Below are 22,760 nucleotides of genomic sequence, written 5' to 3' on the forward strand. Positions count from 1 at the left end.
ATAAATGCTACAGCAGTATCCCTACTATAGCTTTCCAAAGGGGCCCTATGTGATTTATGTGGATATTTGCAGAATCGCATTTAGGCGCATGTTTAAGTACGCACATACTATTCTAAACATTTACACACATGCAGTAACACAAGAGTAAATGTTCGTTTGCACTTTATAGATATTTTGTTCTAATGACTGGGAATCCTGAACCAAATTACTGTAAGTATAGGCTTAGAGAGCACACACATATTTGCAGGTTTGTCAGGGGTGCTGTGAATTCATACATGAGGATTTACACACTGGTTCTGGATTTAGGGTTCAGATTTCATTACACACCTTTTCCAATATAAGTGCCAATGCTGTCTTTATAAAATATATAACACAATAGTGATAATAAAGCATTGAGTTCCAATCCAAAATCACACAAAATATACCAACTCAATCTCAATTAAATTATACATATTTTTTTTTAAAATGGACCTTTAGAAAGCAGTTAAAATTTGAAAATCCATTTGTGTGATGTAATTGAAATTGAGCTGATGTGTTATGTGATTTTGGACTGGAGTTCAATGTTTATCCAACAGGCCTAACATAAATATTTTTGGAACATTAATATTAGTGATCTTTTGTGAAATCAATACACACCCCAACAGAATACATTTGCAATTTTTTTCAGAGCAGGTGTAAATTTGTGTGAGAAAATTGGCATATTGTTAGAGCTGATTCTGCCACATATACACTTTATAAAATAGGCATTTTTTGTAGGATTTTTCATAATGACACCCTGTTGCAAACTTGTTCCACTAGTGACTTAGCAAAAATGTATTTGCTCTATGTGCTGGCAAATTTGAACAAAACTATTTATATGGTCATCACTGGATTGTGACAGCATAAAACAAGCTCCGAACCGCATAGGAAGGAGCGAGTACAAATCGGCCGAAGCCTTGGGCCAATCGGCACGGAGGAGGGGGAGGGGAGGAGGGGGGGAATAGACTAGGGGAGCGGAAGGGAGGTTGCCCTTCTCAAGCCGGGTGCTGTTATGGCTGCGGCCAAATAAAATTCCACACTAGTTGAAAACACCTGAGTATCGTCATTGTTTCACGACAGATCGCGGGGGGGGGGGGGGGGGGTGTAGAGCAACAAGTGCTGAGTGCACGATTTGATGGGGTTTTGAATAATGACCTACACAAAGTTTTGCCTTCCTGGGTAGAGTTTGAGAACCTTCTTTACAGCCCCTCAACTTCCTTTCTAAATTTAACACTGCCATTGTGTCACTCATTTCTTGGTCAGCTGCCACCATATTCTTGCTTGGCAAGTCAGTTACCCCTATTCTGGAACAGGTACCAGCATGGCAGAAAAGACTGGTGATTGCTCATGCCTCCCTTTTCAATTTATGGCCTCTTTTACAAAGCCGCGCTAATGGCCCCGAAGCTCGTAGAGATTTAAAGGGCTTTGTGGCTGTTGCCAATTGGCAGCTGCTATCGCAGCTTTGTAAAAGAAGCAGTTAATGATGGCATAAGAGGGGTGTTGGGTTATAGAAATAGGGCCTAGGGATATTTTTTTTGTTTTTCATAGGTGTACACCAGATTTTTGTTTGTTTGGGTTTTTGGTTTGTTTGGGGGTTTTTTTTTTTTAAAGGTTTTCTTTATTTTTCATTGCAAGTAAATTACAGGAAACAAAATGAAAAACCAAAAAATATATACTAAAATAAAATAATGAAAATCCTTTGAACACTTCTTATCTCTGCTAGTGAGCTGCAAGGATTGGATCTATTCTTTGTGCCCCAGTCTGACTACTTCAAATGCCCTGGACTAGCCACTGTCAGAGACAGGATCCTGAGCGTCATGACCCAGATTTGAAAATTTTATGTCCTTAATACTTATTTGCATGGTGAATGGACCATAACCTTCCCATACCTTACATAAATGAGGATAGTCAATGTCAGGAGAAGAAGAAACAGTGATCCAACAGCAGCCCCAAGAACAATGGGCAGGTTCAATTTCCATTGAAAATCTGGAAAAATAGTAACAGATGTTCATGGCATGGAATAATTAAGGCTCTGCTGATAGCTTCAGCACCAGGTTAATAACATATGCATTGGTTAATATAAAGTCCCCTGCTATTCACATATTATTAAAATAGTTTGTGGGTACATTGCCCTGTTAATAGTGTGTGGCACTCGATTCCATTTTATAATATTTTTGGAAAGGGTACAGAAAAGAAAATCCCTTCTAGATAGTCCTTGTTCTTTCCGTGTCACCTTTGTGCTCTGGACAATGGAGGAGATTTTAAATTCCAGCCAAGTAATATGCTACTACTGCTACAGCCACTTATCATAAAGTTGTTGGTGGGAGGATCCTTATCAAGTAACTCGGTAACCATAGATTAAATGGATAAAAGTGCTAGTGCTTTGAAAGTGCTCATGTGTGTAATCACCCAGGAATCATAGTGAGAAACTGAGCCCCTCCACTCGAGTTTCGTGTCCTTCATCAGGAGGAGTCTCTTCTCTAGGCTGATACAAATCCGGAAGGAAACCAGACGGTGCCTAATTATGATTGACACTTGCACTCCTCAGCACATACATGTTAGGCACCATTTATAGAATCAGGCCTAAGGACCCACAAGCTAACCCTACACTAATCAAATGGTGCACAGCAATACCTCATGTACTAACCGATTAGTGCTGTCACACTCACTCTCCACTCTCAAACACGCCCCCTTGGAGAAAATTAAGAAATCATTTTCTAGCACGTAGTGTATACACACAAACAGGCAAATGTATTGTGGGATACTAGTGCATGTCCCGTGGTAAGTCTTTTTAATGTACACTAAGCACATGCTTGCGCTAACCACAGTTTAGTAAAAGGACACTTATGTCTTCTAGAACAGGTTGATCCAGACCTAGTATTATGACTTATGTATTCCTGGAGACATAGGGCTCCTTTTACTAAGCTGTGTTAGGGCATTAACGCGTGGAATAGCGCGCACTACAATGCTGCGTGCGCTAGATGCTAACGCCAGCATTGAGCTGGCGTTAGTTCTAGCGCGCTAATCTGCTGCATGCGCTAAAAACACTAGCGCATCTTAGTAAAAGGAGCCCATAATTCAGATTTCCTTATAAAACGCAAGAAGTTGAAGTCCATGATGGGGGAGGGGGAAGAAGATGTAGTCAGAATCTGGATCAGTCTTGGTAACATGGCTTCTCTTGGCTACCATGTTTTAAAAGAACCTTGTTTCTTAAGTACAATTCTCATATGGAATTATATTGTTTGGTACTTCAATTATGAATAGAAGCCTGCTAAATAGTTCCAAAGATAAACTTCTCATTGTGTGGTTTTGCAAATGATCACAAGGAATTGGAAACAATGGCATAGGCTAAATATGCCGATATGAGAAAATGTTAGCAGGAAAAAATTAATGAATCGCAAAAATTCTTAGAAATCTGGGGCCCATTAGATTCTTTTGTTAAACAGCTTTAATAGTACTGGGAACCTGCCATATTAAAGATCTCATATTCTACATACAAATCCGGGGGGGGGGGGGGGGAGGGGATTGTTTATTTTGTATTTCATTTATAGTACATAAGTGCTTTTTTAAAAATGTTATTGATGGATAATTTGTTACATTTTCTGTAACAAGTTTTCATAAAACCAATAAACAATTTAAAAACAAAATGAAAGTACCATTCTCTGTCAGACCTTCATCAGTGCTTATCTTGTCCAAGTGGAGAAAATATTGAAAGTCCAAAGTGCAGTCTATGCATTAAGTCAGCTACTAAAGGATCATGGGAAATTCCAATTGCATCATCGGCCCACATATCATAATTTTCAGAGTTCTTAGTCATCGAGATTTGCAAAAATAAACCTTAAAGTCTAGGAAAGGTGATTATGCCATGTTAAAATACTCACAGATAATATTAATGATGGCACGTGTAGAAGATGCAGTCCCTATCTCATTATGGGCAGTACAGTGGTATGCTCCAGCATCTTGTGGCCTCACTGACTGTATCTCTAAGATGTTTTGAGATGTATTCACTAACAGAATTCCATCCTTGTACCAGGTGTAGTAACTCACTGCTGGGTTACTGCTGCTACTCTCGCACCTCAACATCAGGGGGTCTCTCTCATAAATCTGTTCCTTTCCTGGAGCAAATAGGTGGATTCCCTTAGGAGCATCTAGAGAAAAATTACATATAAAATAATGCATAATTCAATTGGATGTAAAGTTTGTCTTGTTTGTTAATGATATTTATTTTGCGTGTTTGTAGTTTATACTATTCTCCTGAATGCTCTGCGCTGCTCTGATGCATTCAGTACGACGGCCAGCACTAAAAACCTTTTCTGCATTTTTGTAAAAGGGGGGGGGGGGATAATTAATTTGTTAAAAAGTTAAATGGCCTACAAAATACATTGTGAGAAACACTTTGACGTGATAAAACAATCTACTATTCTATCCTACAGCAAAGATTCCGATGCCACCTTCCAAACCCCCTCCCCCCCACACACAAAACTCTCTGTTGAATGGAACAAGCCCTTTCCTGCTCTCTTGCATAGCCAATATTTAGGATACTTTTACTTAGGGCTCCTATTATCAAGCCGCGCTAGTGGTTTAACGAGTGTAATAGCGCGCGCTAAACCGCTACCGCCTCCTCTTGAGCAGGCGGTAGTTTTTGGCCAGCGCAGGGGTTAAAGCGTGATGAAAAGTCATGCGTGTTAACCCCACTAGCGCGGCTTGAAAAAAGGAGCCCTAAGCTGGACTAACAAGTAACCTGCACTATGACTAGTGCATTGGTTTCCTATGTACTGAGACTACTTTTAGCAAGGTTGTACAAGAGCCTTTACTGGCACCTATTTTCTAGGTAGTAAGGGCTTTCACACTAACCTATTACTACTACTTATTATTTCTATAGTGCTGCTAGATGCACACAGCGCTGTATATTAAATTCACGCTAATTGGTTAGCACAAGGCAATGTCGTTTCACTATCCGATTAGCGCTGGCATAGTAAGGGTAGGAGGTGCCTGGAACAGTGGCAACCCCTCTCTCACTACTCCCTCTCCACAGCCCTGCTCCTCCCTCCCACTCCACACTAGCTCTCTCCCTTCCCCCCCCCCCCCCCCCCCCCCCGTATTTCTAAATCTTCACCAGCATGAGTGGCTTTTCTCCGGCATGCTCCTTGCGCCAGCACTGGATTTCCCGCTGATGTCACTTCCTGGCCCCGTGACACGGAAGTGATTCAAAGGGGAACCAGACTGCTGCGAGCAACAGGCAGAAGTTGCTCACACTAGCGAAGATCTACAGAGGATGGGAGAGGGATGGCGTGAGCGTGGTATGGTGGAGAGGTGACAGCACCCAGGTAGTTTGCCTCCACCCCCACCCTGCTTACTATGTCACTGACTGGATATACCTACTCTTCCCCAAACATATTCTCAATGCTAAAAAACAGGAATGTTTAGGATGTGGGAAGTGTGTGCAGATTCAAAAACTATTACGAGATGCCTTACCACACCTTGCAGCAGTGGATTTTAACCTACGGTAAGGACATGCTAATGCTTACTGCAGCTTAGTGGAAGCACTGGATCAGATATTCATCACGGCATAACTATTTATAAGTAACCAGATATCCAAATATGGTTAACTCTAGAATGGTTATTTGTCACAACCAGACTTAACTGGTTAACCAGATAGTGCTGAACGCCCACACTAAAGTTTCAAACCACTGCCAGTAATTTCTCCTTTATTTAACCAAATAATTTCTGGCAAGACATTAAGTTGTCCAGAACAAAAGTTAGCCAGTGGTTGTGTTGGCATACTCCACAGTTAAGATTTGTTCAATTAATCCCTGAAATTACCAGACAATTTTTTTGTTTTTAGTATATTGGTCCCATAGTTACAACTTATAAAGTCATTACAACTGAGAGTAGTGTTTGTCTACAGATTCACATTGCACATCAACAATCCGTGTTTAAATAATTGATTTAAAAAAAATAACTCTCACAGGATACATTTAGATGTAATGGAGGAGAAATGCTCATCCCCAGTGCATTATGGGCAGTACAATAATAGGGCCCACTGTTCCAGGTCAGGTTCTGGAGGGTTATCTGCTGTCCATGGTGTTGAAGAATGTCCTGTGTGCCCTGGTACCAACTGTAGTTTGTCACTTCAGGATTACTGTGGCTGGAACATATCAGTTGCACATAGTCACCTTCCTGTATGATTGAATTCCCAACAACAGAGATCCTAGTATCCTTAGGGGAATCTGAGAAAAGAATGGCATTCATATGTTTTACAATTTGATCAGCAGAACTGATTTCCACAGCAATAAACAGGGGCCATAATGCATGGGGTTGTAATTTTTTTTTCCTTCAAAAAGACATGGACATAAATCACCTCCATAATCTAGATCAGTGTTCTTCAACCACCGGTCCGTGGACCGGTGCCGGTCCATAGAAATTTCCAGCCGGTCCACAGGGCCCACACATGCATCAGGCCCAAAACAGTGTTCTTCAACCGCCGGTCCAAGGTGCGATCGATGCGGCGTTATCTTCAAGCCAGCTCCCTCTTCCTTACTGATTCAGTGAACAAAGCTACGGGCAGTGGCTCCTACGCGCGTCCTGTGCCTGAATCGGAAGTCTTCTCTCTGACATCACAATGCCAGAGGGAAGGCTTCCAGATGAGGCGCAGGACACGCAAGGAGCTGCTGCCCGCAGCTTTGTACACTGCATCAGTGAGGAAGAGGGAGCTGGCCTGAATATAACACCGGGGGCGGCATAAAATGGCCAGGCGGGAGCAGGCCAGAGGGTAAGGTATAGCATGGAGGGAGGGAGACAACAAAGGTAGGGGGAATGATTTTATTTTTAAATTTTGTGATTGAATTATGTCAATTTTGAGAATTTACATCTGCTGTCAGTGTGCTTTATGTAGTTTAATTTTGTGGTTAACCATTATGTGTTGTTAATAAGATTATATTGTGTGTATCAATGAAAAATGAATGGAAAAAATAGTGTTACAATTAGTACTATTATGGGGGCGGGGTCTGGGGTGGAGATTGGGTAAAGATGATCAGGGTCTGACCCACGACTTAGCCCAGTGTTCTTCAACCACCGATCCGCAGACCGATGCTGGTCCAGAAAATAATTATTTTATTTCTGCCGGTCCATAGGTGTAAAAAGGTTGAAGAACACTGATCTAGATCACCTGAGCAACTCTGATCTTCCCTCAGAAGGAAGCCAAGCTGTCATTATTTTGAGATGTTGCTGAATTAAAAAAAATAAAATTTGCCTGTAGTAATCCGTCCAGTGTTCTTGGTGAGCTATCATGAAAAGCTTTTCTCAGGTAGACTATACTGTCTTAAATACCAACATCTTTTCTGTTGCTTACTCCTGTTGCCCCAAAGAATGCAACCTAACTTGCAACCTAGCCTGAACCTCAAGGAATGAATGCATCGGGACAGAATTACCATTACAGTATAGATCCCAGGGCAATCAAGCCAATTTACACCTCCCATGTGCCAGTAGTAGACTCCTACAATGTACCCATGTTCTTTAGCAATACAAACATGAGCATTTAGACCAGCTCTAGGACTGATTGTGCTTTGAAAATAGGTACTTTTTTGGACTTTTACACTAGTATACACTTCTCCCTCCCTATTCGTGGGGGTTAGGGGCAGAGCCAGCCTGCGAATAGGGAAAATTTGCGAATAACTTTTGAGCCGGCTCTGACCCACCCCCAGACCTTACCTGGTGGTCTAGCAGTGACGCGGGGCAGGAGCAATTTTCCTACACTCCTGCCCCATGCAGAGCCATGCTGTGAGTTCCCATGGTCTCACGAGACTACAACAGGAACTCCCTGTTGTAGTCTCGTGAGACCACAGGACCTGACAGCACAGCTCTGCATGGTGCAGGAAGATCGCTCCTGCCCCGTGTCACCGCTAGACAACTAGGTAAGGTCCATGCTCCTGGGGCAGCTGCTCGCCTCCTCCGCCTCCGATCGCCCCCTCTGCCTCCAATCGCCTCCTCCTCCAATCGCTCCCCTCTTCTTCCTCCAATCGCCTCCCTCCTCGCCCCTATCCAAGTCCTGGGGCTGTTTGTTTTAATGCGGGCTGCCAACGAACGATTCTCGGTGGGTGTGTTGGGGGGGGGGGGCTGGGGAAAATCCCCCATGAATAATCGAAACTGCGAAAGTCGAAATCGCGAATAGGAAGGAGGAAGTGTAGTAGGTACCGAATAGGCACATTCTTCATGCCTATATATAGACACCACTTTATAAAATTATCCTTTGTTTGTGTGAAGAATGGGGATATATGGGTGAGAAAATATAAGAGAGAGGAAGAAGGGAAGAGTGTGAGAAATATTACAAGATAATATAAGATAAAGAAAAATACAAGTAAAAAGAAAGCAAACATCTAGGAGAATGAGAAGTAAACATCAAGAAGACTAATGTAGAAGAAAGGCTAAGAGAATAGAATGGGAAATAAAAGAGAAATCAAAAGGGAAAGGAAATGTAGAAAAAAGGAAAATGAATACGAAAAATAATTTTATAAAAGATAAAATAAGGAATAATATATGGGGTCAATATTCAAAGTAATTTAACCAACCAGAAATGTCTCCTGGACAGCTAAATTGCTTATTCTTGGCTAACCAGCACTTAACTGGATAATGCCACTGAAAATGTCCAGCTCAGCTATTTTGGGAGTGTTCCAGGGTCGGAATCAGCATTTGACCAGATAAGTGCCAATATTCAGCACTTAAGAGGCCAGTGTAATCATATAAGCAGGGCCATACATATCCAGTTAAGTGATAATCGTCTGTGATTTTACTGGCTCCATGTACCCAGAAATTCAACACCAGAGCCTGGCATTGAACTTACAGGAATAACACAGGGCAGTCAGCAAAACTCTGATCAACACTGGCTGAATATCAGGCCTTCAAAAACTAGGAAGGTATCAGGCGAAAGGAAAGAGAAAAAGGCAAAGGATTAAGATAAGAATAAAAGATCAAGAAGCAGGGAGGTTTGGAATTGTGCAGGATTATGCAGTTGTTATTCCATGATATTGTGGTATAAGTAAATCTTACAGCCCACTTTTGTTACTTCTTTGCTCAGCAGGTCACATATATGTTCTCTAAAATTAGGCAAATCTTCATTTCAACATGGGAATCCCTATATGCACACATTCATAATGCCTAGGGGTTCCCATAAAGACATAAAAGCTTACTTAATTAGAAATGTCATTTGAGTTGGCTGATCATGACCCTCACATTCCTGAAATTAGATTGGTGCACTCATGCTATTTCAACCACAGTTCAGCCATTTTGGGCAACCATTGTAGGAGCTCCATCAGAAAAGCAAAATGATCAATATCTCCTAGTGTTCTATCCCTATAACTGAGGCATCTAGAATCAAAGCAGAAATCAATTGTGATGTCATTTGGACAGTGCAACAATTTACCACAGTCTTTTGTTAATTGAGATGGCCTAAAAATAACACTGGTCAACACTCATTTTGGTGCCTCAAATTTTAGACCTGTTTCTGGGTATATTTGATCTGCTGAATCCAAAAATGGCACCAGTTTTCTCCTATCAGCTCTAGTATTTGAGATACAGAACATGTGCCATATACCACTCTTCACTCTGCTCATGTTTAAATTAATATCTTCTAAGCATGAAGGAAGCATATTAAAAATTAAAAGAAAAGTGTACATGATAATCTACTTATTTCATACCAAAAGCACAAGTTTATGATACAAAATTTCCAGTCATTCGACACACAAAAAGCTCCTTTTGTAAAACTTCCAAGAGTAGGATCCGCTAGGACAATCCCACATAAGATTCCAACAATACTCTGCCATCATGTATGCATCCCATCTTCCTTAGTATCTGGCTTCCATTGTTTTTATGTCTTGGTGAAATCTTTCACCTTGCTCTTTGCTTAAGTCACCAAGGTTCTCTGGAAAGTGATCTAAATGACTGTGCAGATAATGGACTTTAACACTCATGTTACAGCCAAGCCTGTTGAAATGAAAGAGCATATCCTCTACTAATTTTATGTAGTTGTTTGCCTTCTTGTTGCCAAGAAAGTTTTTCACAACAAGAACAAATGAAGACTAGGCATATGATTCAAATTCATTCATTGATGCTATAAATGTGGGTCATTTATAAGTTGACTGATCTGTGGAACATCGAAAATTCCTGCATTCAGTTTTTCCATGGTAAGTCCAGGTAACATATGTGCTATGTATTCAATGCACGAACTGACTTTATTCAAAGCCTTTACAAATTGTTTCATCGGGCCTAGCTTTATATGTAGTGGTAGCAGTATGATTCTCTCTCATGCTACCAAAGGTTCATTGATTACATTCTGTCCAACAACCACCATATATTCCCTTGGAGGCCAATCTTTTTTTGCCCATGGTCATAAAAAGCAAGGATATTTTGTGTAGCCACCATATCTAAGATACTAGAGCTGATGTGGTCTATCCAATGCAATTTTCTGAATCAGCACCCTAAATAACCCCAGGAACAGGCCAAAAAACCCAAGGCACCAAGAATTTCTTGGTCTGTGTAATTATTCTATTACTTTGTTAAAAACTAACACCAATAGTTGAATTAAATTAATAGCAGACTGACAGAGTATTTTAAGTGTTAGTAGGGGTGAGTATCCATCTCCCTCTGTATTTTTTGCTTTGCAGGAATAGGGACCACTGTCCCAGGTTAGGTTCTGAATGGTTATCTGCTGTGTCTTGTATTGAAGAACCATCTTTTGCTGGCCTTGGAACCATCTGTAGTATGTCACTGTTGGGTTTGCATTATTGGAACATTTCAGAGTTACTGAGCCTCCTTCCCGTAGTTCTAAATTCTCAATGACAGAAGCTGTTGTTTCCTTGGGGGCATCTACAGAAAAAAGAGAATAGCAGAACTGAGTTAGTTTTCATAAACTGGTTCCAAGTTGTGACCAAACAGGCTCCGTGCCTGCTTTGGTCCCTTTTAAAAAATGAAAGCAGCCCAGTGCTGAGATGAGAAAAGCTCCCCAAAAGCCCAGCTCACACTCCCGGTCTGATTTGGTTGCCTATACTGATAAATCCATCCCAGAGCATGAACCCTGGCAAATGACATGAGTGGTAATGGGGTTGAGAATATGCCTAGGCAGAAAACAGGTGTAAACAAATCTTGGCCCAGAAAGCAGAAACAATGCCCTGTATTTAGATAGTTCAACAATCTGCAGAATGACCACAGGGAGAGCCCAACTGAGCCAAGTCCCGGGCCAGGGATACGTAGGTTTGGATGGGGCTCACACTCATAAGTAGGGAACTTTCATTCCACACCAGGAGGCAGAGGAGGAAGACTCTCTGGTGAGTGAACCTAGCTTTTGGCAAGGTAATGATCAAGAAATGGTAGAGGTTAAAGAATCTCCTCAGCCCACTCAAGTAGAAGCTCTAAACCTGGAAGAACCCATGGAGACTGCAGACCAGCTTGCTGCAGGACAGGGAATGGAGTCCATGGAAGTGTGTTGAATTTGGACAGCTGATTATTTGCCTTGACAAAGACTCTACCTAAAATCTTAAGTGTGTTTCTTTTTATCTAAAATGTATGAACTGTATCGTGGAGGGTTGTTGGTTTTGTTTTGTTTTTTTACTAAGACCAATGATATTGAAATGGGTAAAGTAAAAGATAGCTATTGCAGTGTTTGCTACACATATTGGGGGATGGGCACAGACTTGTGCTGAAGAAGAAACAGTTTGGGTTTCTGCAGTGCAAAGTTTTTTTATCCCAGGACAAGCAGGCAGCATATTCTTAACGCATGGGTGACGTCACCGACGGAGCCCCGGTACGGACCTTTTTAACTAGAAAGTTCTAGTTGGCCGCACCGCGCATGCGCGAGTGCCTTCCCGCCCGACGGAGGAGAGCGTGGTCCCCAGTTTCTTCGTTTCCGCGGAGCGAAGAAGATGCATGTGTTTCAACGGCCGTTGAAATTTCAGATTTTGCCTTCCCGCTCGCGAAATTCTCTTCCTTTTTTGTTCTTTTTCCCTTCGGGTTTCTTTTTCGTTATTTTTTTTTGTAAAAAAATTTAAAAAAAAATAAAAAACCTTTATTTTCTTTTATTTTTCGGGCCGGCCCCGGCGGGGCCTGTTGCCACCATACAGGCCTCCGGTTTTGATTTTGCGGAGGCCGTGTTTCCCTTCATGCCCCCTCAGCTGGGCTTTAAGAAGTGCCAGCGGTGTGCACGCCCGATCTCTCTCACTGACCCGCACAATTGGTGCCTACAGTGCCTGGGTCCAGAGCATCGGGCTGACACCTGCACCCGCTGTGCTACTCTTAAAAAACGTACTTTAAAAAATAGACAGATCCAACAGAACATCCTGTTCGGTACCGGGTCTGCCATGGAATCGGCCGCGCCGTCATCGGCACCACAAAAGTCGACACCGACTACTTCGACGATGCCTGATCCATCCTCGGGGTCACTGGCACCAGGTAAGCCGGCTAAGAAGCCTTCCACTTCCCTTGAGCGCCCTCCTGCCACACCGGCGACGCCGGTCCTCCCAGCATCACGCCGACCCCGCAAACGCTCCGCCCCGATCTCGGTGAGTGCCTCGTCATCGGCCTCCTCATCGCCGGGGCATGGAGCGGCACCTATGGTACCGAAAAAGAAAAAAGCGGTACCGGTGCCTCCTCTGGAAGACCGCATTGCGGCCATACTCCATAGTCAATTGCAGGAACAACTTCAACAGCAACTCCAGCACTTGTTGCCCGCAATATTGGCCCCGCTCTTTCCGGTACCGGACCGGCCCGAGCCTCGCACCATACCACCGGTGTCGACACCATCGCTACCGTTGAACACCGCCATGCCGGTACTCGCGGCTGAACCACTTCATCCTCCGGTGCAACCCCACTCTGATGCAGACCCTCCCCGATATTGAGACCGACAACAGTCCCCCCGTGACCAGGACCGGCACCGGTCTTCTTCCCCCGGTACCGTCTCGATGCGCTCTGGCAAATCTCTCTCTAAGACTCGCCACACTGAGCCGTCCGCACCACCGTCCCGCCCCGTGCACACCGACGTCAAGGACCCGGACTTATGGGAAGAATCCCCACCCGGTACCGATGATGAGGCTTCATCAACAGACGAGGAACCCTCGATGGTCGATACCAGTTCCAAACCTGAACAGTCCTCGTTCACAAAATTTCTAAGGGAAATGTTGGCAGCTCTATCTATCCCTTTAGAGTCCGACTCTAAGAAATCCCAGGCTTTCCTTGACGCCCTGGACTTCGAACAACCTCCCAAGGAATTTTTAAAGTTACCCGTACACGACATCTTACGGGAAACTTTTTACAAGAATTGGGAAAACCCCCTCACGGTACCGGGTGCCCCTCGAAAACTGGATAGTTTGTACAGGGTCATTCCTATCCCGGGGTTCGATAAACCTCAACTGCCCCATGAATCCCTTCTTGTGGAGTCCACCTTAAAGAAAACCCAGGGTTCAAGTGTCTATGCCTCCACACCTCCTGGCAGAGAAGGCAGAACGATGGATATATTTGGCAAGCGCCTTTATCAAAATTCCATGCTTGCCAACAGAGCTAATAATTACACCTTCCACTTCTCCTTCTATCTGAAGCATTTGGTGCAACAACTCTCCTCCATCCAAAAGTACATCCCTGAGCGTAAGATCCCGATTTTTCAACAGCAAATTTCCAGCTTACTCCAACTCCGGAAATTTATGGTGAGATCCATTTATGACTCTTTTGAACTGACCTCTCGAGCCTCTGCCATGGCTGTCGCCATGAGGCGCTTGGCCTGGCTGAGGGTTTCTGACCTTGATATCAATCACCAGGACCGCCTAGCCAACGCACCTTGTCTTGGTGATGAACTCTTTGGGGAGTCCCTGGACTCAACTACCCAGAAACTCTCGGCACATGAGACCAGGTGGGATACCCTGATCAAACCCAAAAAGAAGACTCCACCTGCTCGCCCCTACAAACAGCAGTCTTCCTACCAACGCAGGTTTTCGGCCAGACCCCTCAACCCGCCTCAGCATCAACTGCCTCGCCGACCTCGTCAGCAGCACCAATCTCAAGCACGTTCACAGTCTCACCAACCGGCCAAGCCTCTCCCGCAGTCAAAACCATCTCAGCCCTTTTGACTCTTTTCTCCAGAGCATAGCCAGTCTCCAATCCTCGGTGCCTCTTCCTCAACCTATCGGAGGCCGCCTCACAATTTTTCTCAACCGTTGGGAGGTCATCACATCAGACCAGTGGGTACTCAACATCATCCGCCATGGCTACTCCCTCAACTTCCAGACTCTTCCACCAGACAATCCTCCCGTAGAGTCTGCTTCTCATTCCTCCCAAACTCCACTCTTCCTGAGGGAGATCCAATCCCTCCTTCTTCTCAATGCCATCGAAGAAGTTCCTCCAGACCAAAGGGGTCAGGGATTCTACTCCCGCTACTTCCTGGTACCCAAGAAGACGGGAGACCTCCGTCCCATCCTCGATCTCAGGGACCTCAACAAGTGTCTGGTCAAGGAAAAGTTCAGGATGCTCTCCCTGGCCACGCTTTACCCTCTTCTCTCTCAACACGACTGGCTATGTTCCCTAGACCTCAAGGAGGACTACACTCACATTCCAATCCATCTGCCTTCACGTCGCTACCTCCGATTTCAGGTACAGCACCGCCACTATCAGTACAAAGTGCTACCCTTTGGCCTCGCATCATCGCCCAGGGTGTTCACCAAGTGCCTTATTGTGGTGGCGGCCTTCCTCAGGTCTCACAACCTCCAGGTGTTCCCCTACTTGGACGATTGGTTGGTGAAAGCACCTACGTCTCCGCTTGTGCTACAAGCCACTCAACACACCATCTCTTTCCTCCATCTCCTGGGATTCGAGATCAACTATCCCAAGTCGCATCTGCTTCCCACACAGCGACTTCAGTTCATTGGAGCAGTTCTCGACACCACTTTGATGAGGGCGTTTCTTCCCTCCAACCGCCAACGGACCCTGCTCCATCTCTGCCGTCAGGTGCTCCTTTGTCGTTCTATTCCAGCTCAGCATATGATGATCCTCCTGGGCCACATGGCCTCGACGGTCCATGTGCTTCCTCTGGCACGACTCCACCTCTGGACACCTCAATGGACTCTGGCCACAGACCACGGATCCTCTTTCTCATCCCATCTCTGTGACATCGTCTCTTCAGCAATCTCTTCAATGGTGGTTGAACTCCTCAAATCTTTCCAGGGGTCTCCTCTTTCATCTGCCCCCTCACTCCAAGATCATCACCACGGATGCCTCCCCCTATGCGTGGGGAGCTCACCTGGGAGATCTGCGCACCCAGGGTCTCTGGACCCCTCAGGAGCGTCTACATCACATCAATTTCCTGGAACTGAGAGCCATGTTCTATGCTCTCAAGGCCTTCCAGCACCTTCTCTACCCTCAGGTTCTTCTCCTGTGCACAGACAATCAAGTCGCCATGTACTACATAAACAAGCAAGGCGGCACCGGATCTCCCCTCCTCTATCAGGAGGCCATCCGCATCTGGACCTGGGCCACGGCCCGCAGTCTCTTCCTCAAGGCCGTCTATATCCAGGGCGAACAGAACTCCCTGGCCGACAATCTCAGCCGCATCCTTCAACCTCACGAGTGGACCTTGGATCCTCCCACACTCCACTCCATCTTCATTCTCTGGGGCACTCCTCAGGTGGACCTCTTTGCAGCTCCTCACAACCATCAGCTGCCCCAGTTCTGCTCCAGACTCTACTCTCCTCATCGTCTGGCCCCAGATGCATTCCTGCTCGACTGGACGGATCGGTTCCTCTATGCCTTTCCTCCACTGCCTCTGATGTTGCGGACGTTATTCAAACTCCGCAGGGACAGAGCCACCATGATTCTCATCGCTCCTCGGTGGCCTCGCCAACACTGGTTCTCCCTCCTGCTCCAGGGAGCCCATTCCTCTTCCTGTATTTCCTACTCTACTTACACAGCAGCATCAGTCTCTACTACATCCCAACCTGTCCTCGCTCCACCTGACAGCTTGGTTTCTCTCGGGCTGACCTCTCCAGAGAATCTGTCTCAGCCTGTCCGTTGCATTTTGGATGCCTCCAGGATACCGGCCACCCTCCAATATTACCATCAGAAGTGGACCAGGTTCTCCTCTTGGTGTCTACTGCATCATCACGATCCCACCTCATTAGCGGTGGAAACTGTACTGGACTATTTGCTCTCTCTCTCTCTGATGCTGGCCTCAAGTCTACCTCAATCAGAGTCCACCTCAGTGCCATCACTGCGTTTCATGAGCCTATCCTCGGAAAACCTCTCACGGCTCATCCACTGGTTTCCCGGTTCATGAGAGGCCGGTTCATGAAACCACCTCTGAAGCCTCCTCCTGTCGTCTGGGACCTGAATGTGGTTTTATCAGCACTCATGAAACCCCCTTTTGAGCCTCTTGCCACAACTTCGCTCAAACTTCTAACATGGAAGGTGCTTTTCCTCATTGCCATCACCTCTGCCAGGAGGGTTAGTGAGATGCACGCACTGGTCGCCGACCCACCGTTCACTGTTTTTCACCATGACAAGGTGGTTCTGCGTACCCATCCTAAATTCCTTCCCAAGGTGGTCTCGGCTTTTCACCTCAACCAGTCCATTGTGTTGCCTGTCTTTTTCCCTAAACCCCATTCTCATCCTGGGGAACAGGCGTTGCACACGCTGGATTGTAAGCGTGCCCTTGCATACTACCTTGACCGTACCAGGGCTCACCGCTCGTCCCCTCAGCTCTTTCTGACCTTCGATCCTAACCGGCCAGGTCGTCCTGTCTCTAAACGGATGCTTTCCAACTGGCTTGCTGCCTGTATTGCGTTCTGTTATGCTCGGGCCGGTCTCTCACTGGAAGGTGCTGTCACGGCCCACAGGGTCAGAGCTATGGCTGCTTCTGTGGCTTTCCTCCGTTCCACGCCCATCGAGGAAATCTGCAAGGCTGCCACTTGGTCCTCAGTTCACACGTTCACTACTCACTACTGTCTGGATGCCTTCTCCAGACGGGATGGACACTTCGGCCGATCTGTGTTACAAAATTTATTTTCCTAATGGCCAACCATCCCTCCTCCCTCTCTGTTAGCTTGGAGGTCACCCATGCGTTAAGAATATGCTGCCTGCTTGTCCTGGGATAAAGCACAGTTACTTACCGTAACAGGTGTTATCCAGGGACAGCAGGCAGATATTCTTACGTCCCACCCTCCTCCCCGGGTTGGCTTCTTAGCTGGCTTATCTTAACTGGGGACCACGCTCTCCTCCGTCGGGCGGGAAGGCACTTGCGCATGCGCGGTGCGGCCAACTAGAGCTTTCTAGTTAAAAAGGTCCGTACCGGGGCTCCGTCGGTGACGTCACCCATGCGTTAAGAATATCTGCCTGCTGTCCCTGGATAACACCTGTTACGGTAAGTAACTGTGCTATCTTTTTGCTGGTTTTTTTGGCTCAGTAGGAAACTGAAGATTTGTTTGGGAGGAGTCTGCTATTATACCCTGGGAGGGATTCATGGAAGCTTTAAGAAGCCATTGTAAGCAGACTCAGCAATCCTCTCTGCCCAGCTCTTAGGAGCTGGAGGCTCCTGCTGTTTGAAACCAGAGCTAGTGAAATGGACATTAGAAGGCAATGATAATGAATTGAGTTAATTGACACTTTTTTTCCAATTGAGAGTCTGATACCAGAATATTTCTGTTGTAAGAAAAGCCTGGGCTCAAGAATGGGCTTAGGTGTGGCCTTTTGCCTAAGCTAAAGCATATCCCCAATGAACTGTGTTTGTATTTATTTTTGCCTTTGGAAATGTTGCAATGCTGTTCATGCCTGTCTGTGTTGAAGAATAAAAGACACAAAACCAGTTGAACTACAAGACTGTTTAATTCAGTAGTGTGCACTGAAAGTGAACTCTATAAACTGAGTTTTGTCAATAGTTCAATGATAAGATCCCTGTAGAGCTTTCCCCCAATTGGGAAGTACGCCAGACTGTTGTTTGCAACCAGACAGGGTCCTCACCCCACTATCCGCGGGCCCTGTGGCACCAAGGTGTACCTTCAACATTTCTATGAGACCACTTTTAGTATTTTGCCTCCTACTAACTTTATTATTTTGGGGATTTTCTCCATCTTTTTTAAGGCTGCGGTGCCCAGAGGTCTCCATTCTTTGAGGCAACTCTGCCTGAGAGAGGACGTAGACTCTCTGGGAGCAGTCTGCTGCTAGCAGAGCAACCCTTAGGTGTACCTGTGTAGCCAGCCTGCACTATTAGTTATGGAGCTCAGGGTCCATTCCTCTTGGAGCTAGTTCACACCCTGATTTATCAGGGGCTTGAGCGCAGGCTGTTTGGCCTCATTTGACTTAACAGCCTGCGCTCAAGCCCCTGATAAATCAATAATTTTTTCCTTCCCTCATTGCAGCGCATAGTCTAGTGGGGGTCTGAGGGCTTGTCCCGACCAGTAGCCCAATGATCAAGATATTTGGATCTATGGAACTTGTACTGAGGCAGAAAATTTTCTCCAATCCTGTCAGGTGCAGCCAAGGCTGACACAGGCTGGCACCAGCAAGGCATAGTGAGTATAGGCTACTGTAGTCTATTGGTAAAATGGGGAGGGGGGTTGAATTTGGCCATTTTGAGGGGTTTTAGGTGAGAGACAGGGTTCCCCACCTCAAAAAAGCCCTTCCCTGAAATTTTTGAAGTTCAGGATAGCTCCCCTGGGCTGTTCATGGTGCGAAATCACTGTCGCGCTGGCTATCTTGGATTTTTTTTCAATTTTAAATTAAAAGCCTCTAGTTGCCTCAAAACCCCTCATTCTTGCTTAATAAATCAAAGGGATAGACTCCCCTCACTGTTCTATCCCAATAGTATGCCAGCTTTGCACTGGATGGTTGGTGGAGATACATCCATGTGTTGCATGCCACATGAGGAAAGGGTGGGATTACTTTCCTATGAGGAAAAGCTAAAGTGGCTAGGGTTCTTCAGCTTGGAGAAGAGACAGCTCAGGAGTGATATGAAAGTGGCCTATAAAATACTGAGTGGAGTAGAATGGGTAGATGTGAATCATTTGTTTACTGTTTCCAAAAATGCTAGGACTAGTGGCATGCAATGAAGCTACTAAGTAGTAGATTCAAAACAAACCAGAGAAAATATTTCTTCACACAATGTGTAATTAAACTTTAGAATTTATTGCTGGAGTTTGTAGTGAAATCAGTTAGCTTAGCAGGGTTTTAAAAAGGTTTGGATAATTTCCTAAATGAGAAGTCCATAGGCCATTATTGAGTTGGCTTGGGGAATTCTACTGCTTATTCCTAGGATAAGCAGCATGAAATCTGTTTTACTACTAGGGATCTAGCTAGGTACTTGGGACCTGGATTGGCCACTGTTAGAAACAAGATACTGGGCTTTATGAACCTTTGGTCTGTCCCACTATGGCAATTCTTATGTTCTTAAATCTTGGAATGACCTAATTAGAGGGGTAGTTCCTAACCTGTGTTAAGCTAATAACCCATAATATTTGCCAAATAACATGCATTAAAATGGGAAAATTATGCATATGTTAATGGATGTTAGTTTACTGCAGGATTTTCCAATCTTTTTAATTTTCTTTTTTATTATTATTACACTTTTAAAATTCTTACCCCTCCCTATTGTATTTACTTTTCTTGTTTACTTTACTATGCTTATTGTAGTTCTCCCCACTTCCCCTATGTATAAGTCTGTAATGTTTATGTGTTTGCTGTAGTTAGTAGCTGTGACCCTGTATTAAATTGTAAATCGCTTTGAATTTATGATATTGCGATACATCAAAATTTTAATAAAACTTGAAACTATACATGCCCTTGGGAGTACACAAGACATCTACAGGAGGTATATGCACCGTATGCAGTTCCTGGCAACAACTTGAATCTTTCCCACCCTCTTTTGGTACCAGCATTGAATTTCCAATATTGCTGCAGACCGCGTAAGATCACTGGCTACCTCCCGTGCTCTGAATACTGGGGGTAAATATGCAGCACCATCATAGCAGATATCAAACATTTAACAGCAAATACCATCTAAACAGGGGTGCCAATAGGTCGATCGCGATCGACCGGTAGCTCGCCAAGGCAAAGTGAGTCGATCATCCAGGACTCCCTTTGCCTTGGCGATCTATGGGGCTGATCAATCTTCCTCTCCCCAACGCCAATTCTGCCGTCGGAGAGGAAGTTCGGGCCAGCCAATTGCTGCCTGGCTGGGCGGAACTTCCTCTCCGACAGCAGAATTGACGTCGGGGAGAGGAAGATTGATTGGCCCAAAGCAGAGAGAGCATGGGGCGTCGGCGGCGTCGGTTTTGGGGCCTGTTATCCATTGGTGGCGTTTGGGTCCTGTTCCCTGATGGCAGCGGCAGTGGCAGTGACTTGGGGAAGGGCAGGGAGAAAGAAGGAAAGAAGAGAAACAGGAAAAAAAGAAAGGGGGCATGAAGAGAGAAAGAAATAAAGGGCAGGGAGAGAGGAAGAAAAAGTTGGGGAGGGAATGAGGTTTGGAGGAGAGGAAGCATACAGGCTGAAAGAAAGATTGGATGCACAGTCAGAAGAAGAAAGTACAACATGAGACTCATGAAATCACCAGACAAGGTAGGAAAAATGATTTTATTTTAAATTTAGTGATCAAAATGTGTCTGAATTTATATCTGCTGTCTATATTTTACAATATGGTCCCCTTTTACTAAACCGCAATAGTGGTTTTTAGCGCAGGGAGCCTATGAGCGTCGAGAGCAGCGCTGGGCATTCAGCGCAGCTCCCTGCGCTAAAAAATGCTATTGTGGTTTAGTAAAAAGGGAGGGGGTGGGTATTTGTCTATTTTTGTATGGTTGTTACTGAGGTGACAGTGCATAGAGTCATCTGCTTTGACATCTGTGGAAAAACCCCAGAATAGGAATAATAAATTAACAATTCTATGCGTACAGTGTGCATTGTGTTTTTTAAAATTTTATTGTTGGTAGATCATTTTGACTTGGTCATTTTAAAAGTAGCTCGTGAGCCAAAAAAGTGTGGGCACCCCTGATCTAGAATGTGCCACAAATAACAGATCAGTACTTAAAAGAGTGATTTAGAGCAGTGTTCTTCAACCTTTTGACACCTATGGACCAGCAGAAATAAAATAATTATTTTATGGACTGGCACCGGTCTGCGGACCGGCAGTTGAAGAACACTGGGCTAAGTCGTGCCCATCTCCATTCAGTCTCCGCCCCAGACCCTGCCCCCATAATAGTACTAATTATAACACCATTTTTTCCATTCATTTTACATACATACACACAATATAATTGTATTAACAACACGTAATGGTTAACCACAAAATTAAAATACACAAAGCACACTGTATGCTTTTTAACATTCATTCCTACCAGAAAACAGATAACCCCATACAAATGCAGGACCAAAAACTAAAAGTACTAATATTTACAAACAAACCCTAAGATGCAAGAGTCTGCAAGCAGTACAACCCCAGAGGAAAAGAAACAAATGGATGCCCCCCCCCCTCCTCACAGGGTGAGGGATAGACGCTATGGGCAGCGAAGTACAGGGGCGAGTGAATTGGTTTTACACACCCGCCTGCTCCTCGCGCACTTACCGGCTCTTGAGTGCACAGAGCGGCGGGTATGGCGACGGGATGGGGTTATCGGCAGCTCACTGGGTGGGCGACTTGGTGACGGTGTCACGCCGCGCAGCCGAAGATGCAGGAGATTCAGAGGCGAAGTCGCAGGAGGTGGGCTGCTGCCGAGAACCAAAGGAGAAAAATTCCTGCAGGTAAGGGAGAAGTTGCGTCGGTCTCCCTGGGTCACCGTCTGGAAAAGGGGCGACTTCCCTTCCGCTTCCCCTTCTTCTCCTAACCCCCCCCCACTCCCCCCGGCTTCCTTCGCTGATTGGTTCCTTCTCTTCCCCCTTCCCCCCCTCCCATCTCGCTCCGGCTTCGGCCGATTTGGCCTCGCTCCTCCCTATATGGGATCGGAGCTTGTTCTTTCTTCCTGAACAAACAAATCAATCACTAAATAAAATCCTGAACAGACCAATCACTAAATAAAAAAATAAAAGCATTTCCTCTACCGTTGTAGTCTCTCTCCCTCCATGTGCCTTGCCTTTTGGTTTGCCCCCCCCCCCCCGGTGTTATCTTTGGGCTGGTCCACTGTGCGATCAACATGGCATCTTCGGGCCGGCTCCCTGAGTGCTGCATTTCACAAAGCTGTGGCCAACGTCCCGCGCCTCATCTGGAAGCCTTCCCTCTGACGTTGCAATGTCAGAGGGAAGCCTTCCCTCTGACGTTGCAACGTCAGAGAGAAGGCTTCTGGTTCAGGCGCAGGCTGCGTGTAGGAGCCTCTTCCCACAGCTTTGTGCACTGCAGCACTCAGGGAGCCGGCCCAAAGATGCACCGTGGACCAGTGGCTGAAGAACGCTGTCTTAGGCCCGATGGACATGCCGGCCCTGTGGACCGGCAGAAATTTTTGTGGACCGGAACTGGTCCACAGACCAGTGGCTGAAGAACACTGATTTAGAGAATTCAGAAAATAATTCCAAACTCCAGAAAGATGACTTTGCCAAAATTGGTTGCCAGTAGTACAAGGTTTTGATATAAGAACATAAATAGTGCCTCTGCTGGGTCAGACCAGAAGTCCATCATGCCCAGCAGTCTGCTCACGCAGTGGCCCATCAGGTCCAGGACCTGTATAGTAATCCTCTATCTATACACTTCTATCCCCTTTTCCTTCAGGAAATTATCTAATCCCGAAAAGATGTGCTGAGAG

The 22,760-nt window shown here is 45.4% G+C and overlaps 1 protein-coding gene across 1 annotated transcript in view; it reads right to left on the minus strand.

Moving 5' to 3' along the window:
* LOC117368857 (carcinoembryonic antigen-related cell adhesion molecule 1-like) overlaps nt 1-22,760 on the minus strand; it is a 193,112-nt gene that overhangs the window by 17,397 nt on the left and 152,955 nt on the right. Inside the window, exons 5-8 of the mRNA XM_033962601.1 lie at nt 10,615-10,878; nt 5,988-6,248; nt 3,900-4,166; nt 1,908-2,004 (exon numbers count right to left, since the gene is read on the minus strand). Coding sequence (XP_033818492.1) covers nt 1,908-2,004; nt 3,900-4,166; nt 5,988-6,248; nt 10,615-10,878 — 889 coding nt within the window. The remainder of the gene's footprint in view (nt 1-1,907; nt 2,005-3,899; nt 4,167-5,987; nt 6,249-10,614; nt 10,879-22,760) is intronic.

Source organism: Geotrypetes seraphini, chromosome 11, assembly GCF_902459505.1.
Source record: "Geotrypetes seraphini chromosome 11, aGeoSer1.1, whole genome shotgun sequence".
Classification (NCBI taxonomy): domain Eukaryota; kingdom Metazoa; phylum Chordata; class Amphibia; order Gymnophiona; family Dermophiidae; genus Geotrypetes; species Geotrypetes seraphini.